Source organism: Myotis yumanensis, unplaced genomic scaffold, assembly GCF_028538775.1.
Source record: "Myotis yumanensis isolate MYYU_CA2020_CCGP unplaced genomic scaffold, mMyoYum1.0.hap1 SCAF_5, whole genome shotgun sequence".
In the NCBI taxonomy this organism is placed as follows: Eukaryota; Metazoa; Chordata; class Mammalia; order Chiroptera; family Vespertilionidae; genus Myotis; species Myotis yumanensis.
This window is the reverse complement of record NW_027223756.1, coordinates 86,766,032-86,784,025: the sequence shown is the minus strand read 5'-3', so window position 1 is coordinate 86,784,025 and position 17,994 is coordinate 86,766,032. Positions and strand designations below refer to the sequence as shown.

Sequence of the window (17,994 nt, the reverse complement as noted above, 5' to 3'; positions counted from 1 at the left end):
AGCTTCGGCCGCTCACACCCACTCACGCCCCGCCTCTTTCCCGGACCACTCGTGGCACCACCCACCGCCCCGCAACGCGCACGCGCGCTTACGCACTGACTTTCGGGAGTTGTAGTTTCAATGCGGCGGGCCCCGCAAGTCCAGTGGCCGCGCTCCGGTGCCGCGGTGCCCAAGGGACGAGGCGGAAGTAGGGTGACCACCCCAGGGACCGCGGACGCTGGGTCGGCGGTCGCGGGGCGCCGGCGAGGGGCGCAGGGCTCTGGAAGGGCGCGTGCGCGGCCATAGGCCCCGGGGGAGGAGGCAGGGCAAGGCCAGGCGAGGGGGCCGTGGTCTGGGCATCTAGCTTGGAAGATGCACAAGAGGAAGGGAACCCCGGGACCCCCGGGCCGAGGCGCCGCCGCCGCCCGCCAGGTGAGTCTGTACCCCGCGGCCCCGCCGAAGGAACCGTCCCCACCCCTCAGGGAACCTGATCTCCACCCCCCAGGTGAGCTACGGTCCCCGCCCCCCAAGTGCGGTTCGACCCCCCAAAGTGCGGCCTACTGGACCTGGCTCCCCAGCTCCTGGCGCCCCGCCCTAGCTCAGGGCCACCTGTTGCCACACAGCCCCAGTAGGGGAGGGGAAGGCCTCGACTTGGGATACGGACAGGTACTGCTCCCCTGACCGGAGCAGCTTTGAACCCTCCCATCAGCCAGGCCAGGTCAGACTCTTTTTATCCCCATTATAAGGATGAGGACACCGAGGCCCAGAAAGGTAAAGACACCTGGCCAAGGTCATGGGGATTAACAGGTTGGCCAGAGCTAAGTGCAAATCCAGAGCTGCTGCCGTGAGCCCACAGGACTGTGGCTGGGTCCCTTCTCCTGCTCTCCCATCTCCTCTGTCCCAGGCACCCGAGAGTTTGATTTTTCTCAGCTTTGTTGGAAGGAACCCAGGACATTGCTTAGTACCCAGGTGTTAGAGTCTGGCCAACCTGAAGTTCCCTCCTAACCCCTGCACATTGGATACTTGGCCTCACAGCTCTCAGCCTCAGTTTCCTTGTCTGTAAAACGGAGGCCCTAAGAGTCCCTGTGTCATAGGACAGGTGTGAAAATTCATTGGAATAGTTTATGGTAAGTGCTAGAACATAGCACTCAGTAAATATTATTGTCATTGTTCATAGTATTAGAAGGAGCCATACATAATTGCCAATATTGGGTCATTTTTGATCCACAGAAAGGGCAGTTTTGTATAGTTCATTCTAATATTATCATGTCAAGATGGGTCATTAACCAGGATAGGATAGGATAGGATAGGATAGGAAAGGAAAGGAAAGGATAGGAAAATGGTCTGTTACATAGCAAAGACCCCACTTTCAAAGTCGTGTTACTGTCAGGGCTTCTATTTACTTTTTATTTTATTTTTTTTAATCCTCATCTGAGGGTATTTTTCCACTGATTTTTAGAGAGAGTGGAAGAGAGAGGGAAAGACAGAGAGAAATATCAATGTGAGAGAAACACATCGATTGGTTGCCTCCTGCACGAGCCCCTACCAGGGCCCGAGTAGGGAGGAGCCTGCAACCGAGGTATGTGCCCTTGACCAAAATCGAACCCGGGACCTTTCGGTCCACAGGCCGATGCTCTAGCCACTGAGCCAAACCGGCTAGGGCAGGGCTTCCTGCATGACCCCCTCTGCTGAGGATGCTGGAAGGAAAAGCCCAGGTGTGCAGAATGGCTGTGCTTTGGGCAGGGTGTGAGGCCTGTTTTCCCTACTGATTTCTGCAAGCAGCAAATCTTGGGTGTGGACTCGGAGCAGGGAACTGGGTCTCTCCGAGTGCCCTTTGCCCCATGTTGATCTATGCCAGGGGACCTGGCCATCTTGAGACACCTGTTGCATTCTGGGCCTGTTCCAGACTTCTGACACTCCCCAGGGAAATGGCTTTTGCCACAAGGCCTGGGCTCCCTTCCTCCCAAGGGGACCCTGGGTCAATCATGGCTAGGCGTGGTGCATCCCAAGGTCTGACTGGACTCTTTTCTGTTCCCACAGCTGGGTCTGCTGGTTGATCTCTCCCCGGATGGCCTGATGATCCCTGAGGATGGAGTTAACCATGAGGAACTGGAGGCTGAGTTCTTGGCTTTGGTTGGGGGCCAGCCTCAAACCCTGGAGAAGCTCCGAGGCAAAGGTGAGGCTCTCAGTCCATCCCTGGAACATTTACCGAGCTCCACTGTGGGCCAGGCTCAGAGCTGGGTGCTGGGAAGACGGGGGAAAGGAGACAGAGAAAGTCCCTGCCCTCCTGAAACCCACAGGTCTGGGTTAAAGGTTAAGCTACCAACTCTGTACCCAGAGTGAGGGTTCAATCCCAGCTCAGCCACTTACTGGCTGTGACTTCATGAGTCCCAGCACCTGTGTGGGCCTCAGTTTCCCCATTTATAAAATGGGAATAAACCTCACTTACAGGAATTAATCGCCTAGTGTTCTTAAAGCACTTAACACAGGTCCTGGTGAGTCGTCCAACCCACTGTCCCATGGTCGGGGCTGCTATGGGGGAAGCACAGAGCATTGGAAGACACCTATGAACTGGGAGGGGATTCTTGGAGGAGGCACGCATAATGGGGAGGGCCACCTGAAGAGGTGGGGAGCACTTCTGGGAGGAGTCACAGCACATGCAAATGCCTTGGGGGAGATGGTATTGGGCAGAGGATTCTAAAGTGGTCCAGTGGGGCTGGAGCCCAGACAGCAGACATAGCCTTTACACTTTTTTTTTTTTTTTTAAATATTTTTTATTGATTTTTTATAGAGAGGAAGGGAGAGAGATAGAGAGTTAGAAACATCGATGAGAGAGAAACATCGATCAGCCGCCTCCCGCACATCCCCCACTGGGGATGCGCCCGCAACCCAGGTACATGCCCTCGACCGGAATCGAACCTGGGACCTTTCAGTCCGCAGGCCGACGCTCTATCCACTGAGCCAAACCGGTTTCGGCCCTTTACACTTTTTAGCTAATTCAATTGATCCTCATTATCATAAATTCTTTTTTTTTTTTTAATATATTTTATTGATTTTCTACAGAGAGGAAGGGAGAGAGAGAGAGAGTTAGAAACATCGATGAGAGAGGAACATCGATCAGCTGCCTCCTGCACATCTCCCACTGGGGATGTGCCCGCAACCCAGGTACATGCCCTTGACCGGAATCGAACCTGGGACCCTTCAGTCCGCAAGCCGATGCTCCATCCACTGAGCCAAACCGGTTTCGGCCATTATCATAAATTCTGTAATTGTGAATTCATCTACTGGCTAATTCTTGGACATACACAGAGCCACAAAAAGTTTGAGTCACCCAACTTGCCCAGTGTCGCACAGTGAGAAAGTTCCAGAGCCAGTGTTTGAACTCAGGCTTCATAAGGAAGGGATAAGGCTGGTGAGGTCTTGGGAGCGGGATTGTGCCGGCTGGATCTAGAGCAGTGGGTGCCATGGAAGTGCCAGGAGGGAGACATGCTGCCCCATTGCCTGCTACCCTATTCTCTGGGGCTGTGGGTGACTGGGATGGGAGGCTGGGGACTCTTGAAGGATCCCGGTCCACCTGGCGCCTCCCCCTGCTGCCAGGTCCCTTGCCCATGGAGGCCATTGAGAAGATGGCCAGCTTGTGCATGAGAGACCCGGATGAGGAGGAGGAGGAGGTGACAGACGAGGAGGATGTGGAAGCTGATGATGACCTGCTGGTGAGTGTCCAGAGTGGGGTAGGAGGGTTCCTCCCAGTGTTGCCCCATCCATTGGGCCCCATGCAAGCCTCTGGCCTTGTGTCCCTGCAGGCGGAACTTAATGAGGTCCTTGGGGAGGAGCAGAAGACTTCGGAATCCCACCCTCCTGTGGCCCAGGTATATCTCTGACAACTCTGTTCCCTATAGCCCGGGGTTCAAGGCTTTCCCTTGAACCGCTTAGCCATGTGACCTCAGGCAGATGATGGGACACTTCTGAGCCCCAGTTCTCTATACTAGGAAAGGGTATGATCATTTCTGTCCCTCCCAGGTGGGGGCAACTGGCCCAGGGGTGACATGGCTGGTGTGCAGTAGGCCCTCAACCAAGGACACCTTCAGGGTGGGCCGAGTTGGGTCACCACCCACCCACGCCATGCCCCTGGCCCCTCCCACAGCCAAAAGCCACAGCCCCCAGCCCAGGGTTGGAGGCCACCTTGCAGGAGAGGCTGGCCCTCTACCAGACAGCGATTGAAAGTGCTAGGCAAGCCGGAGACAGTGCCAAGGTGCGGCGCTATGAGCGGGGACTTAAGGTGAGTGGGCAGACAGGAGGGTGCTGGGACCCCACCACTGCCCCTGCACTCAGCTCTGTGCTCTTCCCAAACCCACATTTACACCTTCTTCCAGACACTGGAAAACCTGCTGGCCTCCGTCCGGAAGGGCAATGCCATTGACGAAGAGGACATCCCACCACCCGTTGCTGTGGGGAAGGGCCCAGCAGCCACCTCGAGCCACACTCCTGCACCCACCCTGCCAGGCTCTATGAACCTGCCGGCCCCAGAACCCAGGGTCCCAGTGGAGGGCCCTCCTTCCACTGCCCCAGCCTCGTCACTGGGCTTGGCTAAGCCCCAGCTGCCCCCAGGTAGGCTGGGAGCAGGGATGTTGACATGGGCTGTCGGAGGATATATTCAGTGGTTGGCCCCTCTATGAGGGTTTAGGCCAGTGATGGCGAACCTATGATACGCGTGTCAGAAGTGACACGCGAACTCATTTTTTTGGTTGATTTTTCTTTGTTAAATGGCATTTAAATATATAAAATAAATATCAAAAATATAAATCTTTGTTTTACTATGGTTGCAAATATAAAAAAATTTCTATATGTGACACGGCACCAGAGTTAAGTTAGGGTTTTTCAAAATGCTGACACGCCGAGCTCAAAAGGTTTGCCGTCACTGGTTTAGGCCCTGTACTGGTTGCTCGATATTATAAACACTTCTTCCTTTCCGAGGTCTGCATGCCTCTGCAGTTCATGAATACCTTTTTTTCGTGTGTGGTGGTAGTAAAATATATATCACATACCATGTGCCATTTTAATCGTAATTCAGTGTAATTAAGTAGCGTTACGCAACCATCACCTCAATTTTCCAAACTTCACCCCAAACCGAAACTCTGTCCCCATTAAACACTAACTCCCCATCTCCATCTCCCTCCCCCAGCTCCTAGTGACCTCTATTCTGCTTTCTGTCTATGAATTTGCTCTTCTAGATATTTCATATAAGTAGAACCATACACTATTTGTCCTTTGCTGTCTGGTTTCTTTCACTCCGGATAACATTGCAGTTTGTATCAGAACTTGATTCCTTTTTAGGGCTGAATAACATTCCCACATACAGAGTTTTAAGTGGATAATTCTCAAGCACTCAGCTTGTCTGTCTTTTCTACTAAAACTCACCTGGCTGGAGGATCCACCTACCTGGAGGTTTTTCTTCTCAACCTCCCCGTCTGGGGTCGCCCTCCTTCCACTATAGGAAAGGAGTACACAACCTCTCCCTTCTAGAACCTGAACTCTGGGCTCTGCTCCAGGGGCGAACGCTCCCAGATAGGAACCAATCAGATGGTATAAAAGGATGGCCTGGGGTTGAGAATGTGAACATGGGGTCTTTAATTCCTTCAGTGGCCAGGCTGGTCTCTAAGACATTGTTTTTGGTGAAGGACTATTGGAAATTGTCACCTGGAATTCTTGGTTGAAAGCACCCCAAATTTTTCACGATGGGGTTTTTGGCATATAGGTTGGCAGGGGTTAGGAGAATTGGGGTGTGATGTGGCAATAACAAGACTCTGTCTCTTCCCATCTATTTTTTGGTGTGAAGCAGGTTTCTCTACACTTTAAAAAAGGAAAAAATAAAGTAGGAAAGGAATGAATGGGAATCAGGAGCTAAATGTTAGGAGGTGGATCCAGCCTTTACTGTGTCAGCAAGAGGTACCTTGCCAATAAAATTTTACCCTTGGTTTGTAAAGGTATTTATCAGAAAGCTAGAGGTATTTATACTACGCTCAATTACGTGCTAAATATAATTGTAACAGTAATTCAACCCCAGGAGAAAATTTTTTAATGCCGAGAGAGATTTGCGATAATAAATCAATCAAATATCAAGGTGTTTAGGTTCAACCTGTACACACCTTCTCAGGCGAGTGCCCTCAATCTTAAAGCCCTGGGTCCAGTTGTCAGTATGGAAAAGCACAACCCAGGCTGTTTCCCAGGTGTTTCTAGGATTTGTGGTCACTGGGTGGTGTATCTGTTGTGCTTTGTTTTTTGTTGTTGTTTGTTTTGTAAATATATTTTTATTTATTTCAGAGAGGAAAGAGAGAGAGAGATAGAAACATCAATGATAAGAGATAATCATCGATCGGCTGCCTCCTGCATGCCCCACAGGGGATCCAGCCTGCAACCTGGGCATGTGCCCTGACCAGAATCGAACGGTGACCTCCTGCTTCATAGGTCGACGCTCAACCACTGAGCCACGCCAGCTGGGTTTGTGCTTTGGTTTTTTATACCAACAACTTACCGATTACTTTCAATCTAGAGATACTTCCTCTGAAAACATATTCAGCCTATTATTTGAAACTAACTAAATTGCTGTTTAAAAAGCAGTTTAGCCCTGGCTGGTTTGGCTTAGTGGATAGAGCCTTGGCCTGTGGACTGAAAGGTCCCGGGTTCGATTCCAGTCAAAGGGCACATGCCTGGGTTGCTGGCTTGATCCCCAGTGGGGGGCGTGCAGGAGGTGGCCCATCGATGATTCTCTCTCATAATTGATTTCTCCTTCTCCCGTCCTCTCTGAAATCAATTAAAATATCTTTAAAAAAATAAATAAAAGCAGTTTAATCCTCTGTTTCCCAACTTTACCAACTCACCACATAAGTGTGTTTTGGTTACAAATGTATGATAGATAGGGTGGTCAAAAAAGGCTCTCAAGTCCCCACATAGGTAATGTTAGGATTAAATTCTGTGGGGGGCGTGGATAGAAAGAAGAGAAGAAGTATGAAATTTCCAACTGCTAAAAGCGAACCCTGGTAAATGTTTTATAAGTAAATGTTGGTATATACTCAAAAGAATTGAAAGCAGAGACATGAAGAGATATTTGCACACCCATGTTCATAGCAGCATGATTAAAAGGTAGAAGCAACCCAAGTGTCTATTGGTAGATGGATGGATAAACAAAACACTATATCTGTACAATGAAGTATTATGCAGCCTTAAAAAGGAAGGACATTCTTGCCCTGGCCAGGTGGCTCTGTTGGTTGGAGTGTCACATCATACACCAAAAGGTGGCAGGTTCGACTGGGGTCAGGGCCCATACCTAGGTTGCAAGTTTGATCCCTGGTTGGGCCACATATGGGAGGCAACTGATGGATGTTTCTCTCTCCTTCTCTCCCTCTCCCCACCTCCATCCCCCGCCCCCTTCCCTCTCCCTCTCTCTATAAAAATCAGTAAAAAAATACCCTCAGGTGAGGATTTAAAAAGTAAAGTAAAATAAATAAAAAAGGACATGCTAACACATGCTACAATGTGGATGAACCTTTTGGATGTTATGCTGGATGAAATAAGCCAGTCATGTAAGAATAAATACTGTCTGATTCTACTTATGTGAGGAATCAAATTCATAGAGACAGAATGGTGGGTGCCAGGGTTTGGGAGAGGAGGAATGGGGAGTTAGTGTTTAATGGGGACAGAATTTCACTTTGGAAAGATGGAAATGTTCTGTTCTGTGGATGGATGGTGGTGATGGCTGCACGACAAATGGATGCACTTAATGCCACTGAACTGTATACTTGGAAATGGTTAAGATGGTGGATTTTGCCTTATTTGTATTCTGTCATATTTTTAAAAAATTAAAAAGTGGATATTGATGAGTTCCAAATCACCATAGTACAGTGGTTCTCAACCTCTGGCCCTTTAAATACAGTTCCTCATGTTGTGACCCGACCATAAAATTATTTTCATTGCTACTTCATAACTGTAATGTTGCTACTGTTATGAAAGGTAATGTAAATATCTGATATGCAGAGTGGTCTTAGGCGACCCCTGTGAAAGGGTCGTTCTACCGCCAAAGGGGTCATGACCCACAGGTTGAGAATTGCTGCCATAGTAGTTAAAATATGTTAGGCTTAAAAGAGTGGTGCAATGCTTTTCTTTTTCGAATGTAAATATTTGCAAGATACTGGGAATGACAACGTTAGCCACTTTTGAAACCTAAGATGAAAAAATTTTAGATGTCAGCTTAAAAATGCTTAACGGTACATCAAATTTTCCAAAAAATTTGGGGCACAAAACAGCAATGGCTCTGGAGCCTGCTAGGCCTAAGCTGAGTCCCCACCATGCTGTGTGACCTTGGGGAGACAGCATCCCCTCTCTGAGCCTCAGTTCTCACATCTATAAAATGAGCCTAAGAACAGTTTTTGCTGTGAGGATAGAAATGGTCTGTGTGCTCTTCTCCCTGCCAGGTCCCTGCAGCACTGGCCCCTTGGCTCAGTTGCAGAGCCGCCAACGTGAGTACAAGCTGGCCGCCCTTCATGCCAAGCAGCAGGGAGATACCTCCGCTGCCACCAGATACTTCCGTGTGGCCAAGGTGTGTCCAGACTGAACGACAGTGTCGTATGGAAAGGACGGGATGCTTCCAACATTACATGGTGGCAAAGAACGTGGGCTCTAGAGTCAGACTCACCTAAATTCGAATTCTGGCTTGATCAGTCCCTAGGTGTCATTTGTGGCACCGCTTAAAACCTTGGTTTACCCTTCCTGTGAAATGGTCCTAAGTGTGAGAAGAGGCTTAAGAAAGGAGGGACAAAGGAAGGGGCAGAACTGGGAGTCCTCTGTCACATGGCAGGGCATGGAGGCTCCCCACAGGGACCTGGCTCCAGCTCCAGCCGCTCCTGACCCCCTTCCTTCTCACAGAGCTTTGATGCTGTCTTGGAGGCCCTGAGCCGCGGGGAGCCTGTGGATTTGTCCCGCTTGCCCCCTCCACCTGGTAAGGACCCCACCTGCCCACCTTCCAGGACTATTGGAGGCTTCCACTGACTTCCTGATATTGCCGCCCCTTTTGGTCAGGCTCGGAGACCCGCTCAGGCCACACCAGCCTGGGGGTAGGGGCGGCCACAAGCAAGCCCCTCATTGCACTGGACTTCTCTGCCCCCAGACCAGCTGCCCCAAGACCCACCATCACCGCCACCGCAGCCTCCGGCTCCCACCACGGTGCCGTCCACACCAGGTAGGCTCCTGGGACTTTGGGCGGGCAGGCGGGCCAGGGCAAGACACTCCCCTTCCTCCCCTTCCAAGACTCTTAACCCTGCCCCCACCCTCATTGGGCCCAGAGGTTCCCCCACCCCCAAGGACTCTCCTGGAAGCACTGGAACAGCGGATGGAGCGATACCACGTGGCCGCAGCCCAGGCTAAGACCAAAGGGGACCAGCGGAAGGCTCGCATGCATGAGCGCATTGTCAAGGTGGATGGGGGCTGAGTGGGTGGGTGGGTGGGCAGCACCTGGAGACCGTGCCAAGGGAATCCTAATACCTGTGTCCCCCACAGCAATACCAAGATGCCATTCGAGCCCACAAGGCTGGCCGAGCTGTGGATGTTGCTGAACTGCCAGTGCCCCCAGGTAGGCCCTGCCCCTCCCTCCAGCCTCTGAGCCTTTGCAGGTGCTATTCCTTCTGACTGTACAGGCTCAGGAAGTTGATTGCGACACATTCAGGAATTCTGCAAGCTTCTTAGGCAATTGGTAGCTTAAAATCAGTATAGTTGGCGTGTTTACACCTTGGAACTTGGCCAACACTAAAAATCAGGGGGTTTTATTTGAAGAGCCTGTTGGCTAGCCCACTGCTGTCTGATCTTTCCTTTTCTTCTTTGTTTGACTCACTCCTCCCTAGTCATCAGCTCTTCAGCTTTATAGATACCTACTCAACCTCCCATTACCCCTCCCCCCCCTCCCCCCAGTGAGTTGGAGGCCTCCTTTGGGTTCTCAGAGCTGCCTGTGCATCTCTGCTGAGAGCAATGATCTCTCTGCACTTTGGCCCCCCAGGAGTCCCCCCAGGCCCAGGACCAACCCTTGCACCCAACACAGCACCTTACAGTGTTGCTTGTTGGAGTCAGGTCCAGGGTCAGGCGAGAGGAGCCAAGAGACAAGAGGGAGGTTGACATGGTCTGGTGTCTACACCAAACCACTAGCATCTTCTTCCTGCATTTAAAGTGGATTCAAAGACCCAAGGCTCCTTTGGATCGGGTGGAACCCACCTCTCCACCATTATGGCACAGGTTTCTCTCTCCTGACCGGGCTCTGACTGGCCTCCCAGGCTTTCTCCCTATCCAGGGCCTAGAGGCCTCCGAGTCCACCCAGCCGAGCCTGGTGGGGGTCCTGGAGACTGCTATGAAGCTGGCAAACCAGGACGAAGGCCCAGAAGACGAAGAGGATGAGGAGCCTAAGAAGGTATGAGGGGCTGGGTTCTTGGGGTGAGGCAGGGAGTGATAGCAAAGTAAATCCTGACAATCCCAATCTTGAGCTAGAACAGCAGTTCTCAACCTGTGGGTCGCGACCCCTTTGGGGGTCAAACGACCCTTTCACAGGGGTTGCCTAAGACCATCGGAAAACACATACATAATTACATATTGTTTTTGTGATTAATCACTATGCTTTAATTATGTTCAATTTGTAACAATGAAAATACATCCTGCATATCAGATATTTAAATTACGATTCATAACAGTAGCAAAATTACAGTTATGAAGTAGCAACGAAAATAATTTTATGGTTGGGGGTCACCACAACATGAGGAACTGTATTAAAGGGTGGTGGCATTAGGAAGGTTGAGAACCACTGAGCTGGAAAAAACTGGCCTCGTTTCTTGGCCCCACCACTTCCTGATCATGTGGCCATGGGCAAGTCATTTTGTTCTCTGGGCCTCAGTCTCCTCTTCTATAAAGTGGGCATAGTCCTAGTCCCTATCTTTCAAAGCTGTTGCAAAGATTCAAGGAGAACAGGACTGTATGTTGTATTTAGTGCTGAGGAAACAGAAATTAAGCTGGTCACTATTGTCAGTGTCAGGCCCTGACTACTTGGGGAGTGGCCTCATCATAGGTGCTGGAAAAGCTCTGACTTTCTCTCTGTCCTCGGCAGCCCAACAGCCCTGCGGCCCCCACAGCCCAGCCCAAAGCCCCACCCTCAAAGGCACCCCAACCAGGATCCACCTCAGCAGCTAAAGCAGCCCCCAAAGGCACATCCAACAGAGGTAGGTGCCCCCTCCCCACCCTGCCTGTCACCGGGCCACAGGCTGGGCAGCACCCACAGATGCCCCTGTGCCCACAGCTCAGCAGCAGTTGGCCTTTCTGGAGGGCCGAAAAAAGCAGCTTTTGCAGGCTGCATTGCGAGCCAAGCAGAAGAACGACGTGGAGGGAGCCAAGATGCACTTGCGCCAGGCCAAGGGGCTGGAGCCCATGCTGGAGGCCTCACGCAACGGGCTGCCTGTGGATATCACCAAGGTGAAACCTCTGGGCCGGCTAGACCTTCCCAGGTGCTCATCTGTTGGGCTATGGCCAAAAGCAGCCATGTGACTTGGAATATATTAGTCAGGATGCAGATTAAGCTGCTGTAACAAACAGGCTCTTCCTAAGAGACTGGTTAAACAAGACAGATGCTTATGTTTCTTGTATGTAACACTCAGGGTGCTCTGGGCTCTGAAAGATAAAGCCCTTTAGAGCCCAGGTTCTTTCCATTTTGTTGTTCTGCTGCATCTGAGGAGGTTGTCATTGTGCATGTGGTCCAAGTGGACCACTAATCTGTCTGCATCCCGTCCATGGGAAGTCATGAGGGAGGAAAATTGCAGGCCAAGAAGTTTCCTCTAAAGGAAGTGGCATGGAATTGTCATCACTACTGCTCACCTCCCATTGCCCAGAACTGAGTCACATGGCTGCACCTAGCTGCAAGGGAAGCTGAGACATGTCTCTTGCGGGGCGGCCATGTACCCAGTCAGAACTCCATTATTAGGGAAGAGGGTATGGATCAGATTTGGGGGAAGTAGTTAATATATTTGCCACTTTGGTCAGGACCATACACCTCTCTCTAGCATCACTTTTTTCTCTGGGGAAGGAAGCAGGGACAGGGGCCAAAGCAGTGGTCAGGGAAGGCCTCTCCAAAAAGAGATTAGGGCAGGCCCCTCTCCATGAGCCTTGTCTTTCCCAGGTGCCACCCGCCCCTGTCAACAAGGATGACTTCACCCTGGTCCAGCGGCCTGGCCCTGGTCTGTCTCAGGATTCTATCCGGCGCTATGGTGAACTCACCAAGCTCATAAGGCAGCAGCATGAGGTGAGCGGGCCCCAGGACTGGGTCAGCAGGGCTCCCCCAGGCTCATGGCCCCTCAACCTTCCCTTCACTGTCTTCTGCCTCACCAGATGTGTCTGAACCATTCTAACCAGTTCACTCACTTGGGCAACATTGCCGAAACCAGCAAGTAAGTGCCCCCATGCCCACCTCTGCCTGATGTGTGCACCCCCAGCCTGCCCCTGGGACCAGGGATCTGAGCAGAGCCCTCTTATGGCAGATTTGAGAATCTAGCAGAGGACTGTAAGCGGAGCATGGAGACTCTGAAGCAGGCCTTCGCCCGGGGTCTCCCCACGCCCTCTGCCCGCTTTGAGCAGAGAACCTTCAGCGTCATCAAGTAAGGCCCCAATGGCCCCTGGCCCAGATGCCCCTTTGAGGATGGGTTTGCCCTCCCCAGAAGCCGGTGGAGGACTTGCCTCTGGAGGAGAGTTTGGGTGGGTGGTGGGAGCATAGCACACTCAAGGGTCCTGAGACAGGCATGAGGTGTGAGTGAAGGATGGCAAGTGAGGGGGTGTTAACAGTGACACCCCGTGGAAACAGTGCAGAGGTGTGTCCTGTCAGGGGCCCGTGGGATGGCAGTTGATGGTCCTGCTTCAGTTAAGTGTTCCCACACCTGGATAGTTGCGGTAATTGCTCCCCTTATAGAAGTTAGGTGCAACCTCTGGGGTAACCTAGGAGAACCACCTAGGAAAATCCACACCGTTTACCCTGGCTTTCCCACGTCTGCATGGCCTGGCTCCTAGTCATTTCCTTTCTGTCTGTTGTCCCTAGTTGGCTCACCTCCTGCCACACAGACCTCTTTTTGGTCCCTCAGACACACCAACCATGTTCCCACCCAGGGCCTTCACCCCAGCGGTGTGCCCTGCCCAGACTGTGTTCCCCATTAGCATCTCCATGAAGCAGCTCTATGCAGCAGCTTCTTGACATTCAGCATCACCTATGATGTCACCTGAGGGGCCCTCCTGAGCACATTTCAGTCTTTCCCCTATTTTAATTCTTTGCAGAGTTGCTTTATTTCTTTATTCATTGGGCATTTTTCCACTCAGTCAGCTCAGGTTCCATGAGCACAGAGATGGGTCTCATTTACTTCTGTATCCCCAGCATCAAGACCAGCGTGATCAAGAACACAGGCTGGCACATAGTAGGGCCTCCAGAAATATTGTTAAATGAAGGGAAGGTCCCCAAGCCATGAGGTCAGACTGGCACTTAGTAGGTACTCAAGTAATGCCAAATGAAGAGAAGGCCTATAGCAGCTAGGGCACTGGCTGGCACATAGTAGGTACTCAAGTGATGCCAAATGAAGAGAAGGCCTATAGCAGCTAGGGCACTGGCTGGCACATAGTAGGAGCCTCCTGAAATACTGTTAAATGAAGAGAAGGTGCCACAGCAGTGAGGCCACTGACATGCAAAGCAGGTACTAAATAAATGTGTGCAAACTAAAGAAAATACCCAAAAGTTAGTCGTTGGCAGAATTGGACAGAGAACTCTAGTTTGTCTAATTCTAAAACTGGAGCTCAGGAGCTGAGACACCCCCAAAGGCAGTGCGGGGTTCCCTACCCGTGCTGAAGGAAAAGGTGGGGGGGCAGTGAGGTTGAGGTTCCTCTGTCTCCCCACCTGCCCTCCTGGAAGGATCTTCCCAGACCTCAGCAGCAATGACATGCTCCTGTTCATCGTGAAGTGCATCAACTTGCCCACACCTCCAGGTGAGGGGGCGCCAGGCAGGGGTCAGGGCTCTGGGGACCACCTCTGCCCAGCTGTGACCTTTGTTTGTCCACAGGGCTGTCCCCTGGTGATCTGGATGTCTTCGTTCGGTTCGATTTCCCCTATCCCAATGTGGTATGTGGAGAGCCAGAGAGAGATGGGCTCGAGCCCCATCAGGATGGGAAGTGGGTTGGGCAGGGGTCCCAGGCCAGGCCCCAGGCCCTGAGCTTGCCTGCCCCTTGACTGGTCCCAGGAAGAAGCTCAGAAAGACAAGACCAGCGTGATCAAGAATACAGACTCCCCTGGTAATTCATGGACAACAGGTACCCCCTGCCCTCTGCAGAAATAACACGAGACGATAGCTGACCCCTCCCTCCTTCCCTGGGCAGAGTTCAAGGAGCAGTTCAAACTCTGCATCAACCGCAGCCACCGAGGCTTCCGAAGGGCGATCCAGACCAAAGGCATCAAGTTCGAAGTGGTCCATAAGGGGTGAGCTGGGGGGTCAGGCACTGCATGGGCTCTGAGGGAGGGGAAGCTACCCTGGGCCAACCGTCCTGTGTCCCCTCACATACATAGGGGCCTGTTCAAGACCGACCGGGTCCTGGGCACAGCCCAGCTGAAGCTGGATGCCTTGGAGACAGCATGTGAGGTCCGGGAGATCCTTGAGGTAAGAGGTGACATTAATGCAGTGTTCCATTATGGCCACGTCATCATTAACAGTACTCAGATGCTCCCTGCCCTGAGCCTCCCAAGGGTCCTCTCTGCTGACCCAGCCCCTCCCCTGGGAGTCGAAGACCTCCTGACTCCCAGCCCCTAATACTTCCAGCACCTGTTCCATTATGACCAGCTGGTATCTCAGTCTCACCCATGGGCTCATATTTTGGAAATCACCTTGGTTCTCCCTGATCCCAGCCCTGGGACTCCAGCCGCTGCCTGCTTCCCAGCAGCCTCCCCTTATGCCCACCCAGGTCCTGGATGGTCGCCGGCCCACAGGGGGACGGCTAGAAGTGATGGTCCGGATTCGAGAGCCACTGACAGCCCAGCAGTTGGAGACAGTGACTGAGAGATGGCTGGTCATTGACCCCGTGCCAGCAGCTGTGCCCACAGTGAGACCCCCGCCCAGCAGCAACCCCAGGGCGGGAGGCTGGGTAAAAGGGGAGCCAAGACTCACAACACTGGTTTTGTCCTCTGAAGCAGGTTGCTGGGCCTAAAGGGAAGGCTCCTCTCATGCCTGCCCCTGCAAGGGAGCCAGGAAACAGGTAGGTGGCTGAGCCAGGCCGTGCTGGAAAGAGCCCCTCTCTTCCCATCTCAGTCCTTCCTGGACAATATCTCATCAGGCACGAATTGGAGCATGTCCTTCCCCCCTTTAAAACCTTTCCTGGCTCCCTTTCTGGAGGATCCAGTTTAAACTCCTCAGCTTGAGTGTTAAGGTCTTTTTGATCTGACCATTGTGAATACTAGTATATCCAGCCTTCTCTCCCCCACTTCCTCCTGTTGGTTCATGGCTATGCCTAGTTTTCACTGTCCTCTTGGCGTCTATGTTACAATGCCCGGAGCACCTCTACCTCTACACTTGTTCCCTATTCTTCTGCCCAACTCTGACTCCTATGGGTCCCAAATCGGCTGTCATCTCCAGGAAGCCCTCTCTGACTGCCTGGCACAGCCATTGCAGTGGCCTGTGTATACAGTTGCCTGAGTGAACATCATTGCCACTAGGGTGTAGGCTGAGCAACATTGTGGTGGGCCTGACTTGTTTCCTAGTACCTAATGTGTCAAATTAATGGAGTCAGGGATGAGGGGTCCTTGTAGACCCTCATGCCTATCCCCACCCCATAGATCTGCCCGGCCCCTGCATAGCCTTAGCGTGCTGGCCTTCGACCAAGAGCGTCTGGAGCGGAAGGTGAGTGCCCACCCACTGGGCTTGGTGGGGCAGGATTGTGGGGTCTGCAGGCTCAAGCAGGGCCCTCTCAGCCCCCTTTGTACCCCATTCCCTCAGATCCTGGCCCTCAGGCAGGCACGGCGGCCAGTGCCCCCGGAGGTGGCCCAGCAGTACCAGGACATCATGCATCGCAGCCAGTGGCAGAGGGCACAGCTGGAGCAGGGGGGCCCAGGCATCCGGCGAGGTGGGGGCTCAGGGACAGGCACAGGGGGGAGGGGCAGTGGCAGTGGCCCCATTCTGACCCCCTCCCACCCTCAGAATACATGGCCCAGCTGGAGCATCAGCTGCAGTTCTACACAGAGGCTGCTCGGCGCCTAGGCAACGAGGGCAGCAGGGTGAGCCGGGTGGAGTTCGGGTGGTCACTGGGGGACTGGGGCTGCCAGGGGCTTCCCACTGACTACCCTTTGGATCCCCAGGAAGCTGCAAAGGAGGCGCTCTACAGGCGGAACCTGGTTGAGAATGAGGTGAGCAGCTCAAGTGTTGGGGTGGGGGTGGGCAGCTGTGGCCATGGCCCCCCTGACCCCTGTGGACTTCTGCAGCTGCAGCGGCTCCGCAGGTGAGGGGCCAACGGGGCTGGCCGCCCTGGAGATCTGGGAGCAGGCTCCTCCCTGGTGCCGGGAGGAGCTGACATGGCCACGGCTTCCGACCAGACAAGCAGACAATCAGCGGACAATCGGTTCTGGATGGATTCGTCCCCTGCTGGGCCCACCCAGCCTGGCCAGAGCCTCCCTGGCAGGGGGCATCAGGGATGGTGCCTACCAGCCAGCCTGTGCCCCTGGCCTGTTCCGGAGGTGGAAGAGTGGCTAGGACCAAGCCCTGAGAGCCCCTGTAAGCACTTTACTCCCTGTCCCTCCCCAGCCTTAATCCTTAAGCCCTCCCACACCCAAAGAAGCCTCTGAGAGCAGCCAGAACCTGGCTGGCTCCCCAGAGGGGTGCCCTGGCCCAGCTAGGCCCCAGGGTTGACACACAGAATAAACAGCCAGGGCCACTCCCGGCTCTCCATCTTGCCTTTGTTTCTTGCCCTCAGTGGCCGCTTTGGGTCTTCCCCCCCACATACCTTCCCCAGGGGTAGTAGAAGGGAAGGTGCCTGGCGGGAGGAGTGTCCGCAAAGGATGTGTTCTTGCAAGTGAAAGCCCATGCATCTGTTGGGGGTCTGGCTGCCTGAGGGCGCCTGCCCTACCATGCATTTACTCTTCACGTATAAACCCAGATATGCCCAGTGGCCTTGGGTATATCTGGGTTTAGAGGTGTGGTCAGGCCATACGTGGTGGTGCTTGGTGACCCATGGGGTTCTCAGGGCCTCAGAATCCAGCCCTGCCACTCATTAGCCACGGGACCTGGACCAAATTGCCTGATCCACTTAGCATCCTACAGCCTGAGTTTCCCCCACTGGATATAGGGATGGTGAGAGCCCTTCCTGTCCCACAACGTGAAGGGCACCTGATTGGTGGTGAGTGCTCGAAAGAATTAGGCTTTATTGTTGCTGTCTCCATCTGTGCGGGACCTGGCCAGCAGGGTCACCTGATGTGTGAGCTGCATGGCTCGGTCCCTCCCTCCGTGTGAGGTGCTCCAGCCTTTTAGCCAGCACTGGTCAGGTGGGCTTAGCCCGGAGGCCTGGGAGAGATGGGTTGAGGCCCCAGGTGGGTACTGTCTCCTTAGTCCACAGCCCGGCCGAACCCCTTAGGTCAGGGGCACCCTGCCCGTGGCTGCCGTGATGCCGTGGATGGCAGCTGGATCAGGACCTGCTCAGGGTTACCCGTCGTGTCCACCATGCACAGGTGTGGGAGGCCCAGAAAGGCCTCAGGTGCAATGCTGGTCATGTGAAGCCTGTTGGCCCTGAACCAAGAGGCAAGCATGAGGGCAGGTGCAAGGGAAGGGGCCATAACCACCCTGACCCGCTGGGCCTACTGAGGTCCCCACAGCCCACCATGGCCCTCCCTGCCCATGTGGACCTGCCCGGCTGCCCTGAGGGCACCTGAGGAAGAGGGCGCGCAGGCTGGGTGTGCTGAGGAAGGCTTCGGGGCCCACGTGGCTGATGCGG

At 53.3% G+C, this 17,994-nt stretch overlaps 1 protein-coding gene across 4 annotated transcripts; it reads left to right on the top strand.

Moving 5' to 3' along the window:
• Positions 1 to 117: 117 nt before the first annotated feature.
• On the top strand, positions 118 to 16,959 carry CC2D1A (coiled-coil and C2 domain containing 1A). 4 transcript variants are annotated; one of them, XM_070416194.1, is made up of 29 exons: positions 118 to 411; positions 2,020 to 2,155; positions 3,577 to 3,692; positions 3,783 to 3,848; positions 4,124 to 4,258; positions 4,353 to 4,587; positions 8,448 to 8,572; positions 8,899 to 8,971; positions 9,140 to 9,211; positions 9,315 to 9,445; positions 9,529 to 9,601; positions 10,293 to 10,426; positions 11,114 to 11,225; positions 11,303 to 11,475; positions 12,176 to 12,298; positions 12,385 to 12,443; positions 12,534 to 12,650; positions 13,943 to 14,016; positions 14,091 to 14,149; positions 14,268 to 14,319; positions 14,404 to 14,503; positions 14,591 to 14,681; positions 14,983 to 15,120; positions 15,212 to 15,273; positions 15,851 to 15,914; positions 16,011 to 16,137; positions 16,212 to 16,288; positions 16,370 to 16,417; positions 16,493 to 16,959. In XM_070416194.1, exons 1-29 carry the CDS (start codon positions 352 to 354, stop codon positions 16,511 to 16,513), a joined length of 2,853 nt encoding a protein of 950 aa, XP_070272295.1. In that variant the 5' UTR covers positions 118 to 351; the 3' UTR covers positions 16,514 to 16,959. The 4 variants fall into 4 exon arrangements, with proteins under 4 accessions (XP_070272295.1, XP_070272293.1, XP_070272296.1 ...); XM_070416192.1 differs by having other exon boundaries at positions 15,209 to 15,273; XM_070416195.1 differs by having other exon boundaries at positions 15,209 to 15,273; positions 15,986 to 16,137.
• The last annotated feature ends 1,035 nt before the right edge of the window (positions 16,960 to 17,994 follow it).

Coding starts and splice junctions, on each gene's coding strand:
- CC2D1A (XM_070416192.1), top strand. CDS start 352: ATGCACAAGAGGAAGGGAACCCCGGGACCCCCGGGCCGAGGCGCCGCC. Junction 8,573..8,898: donor GATACTTCCGTGTGGCCAAG/GTGTGTCCAGAC, acceptor TCCTTCTCACAG/AGCTTTGATGCTGTCTTGGA. Junction 15,274..15,850: donor GCAAGGGAGCCAGGAAACAG/GTAGGTGGCTGA, acceptor CCCACCCCATAG/ATCTGCCCGGCCCCTGCATA.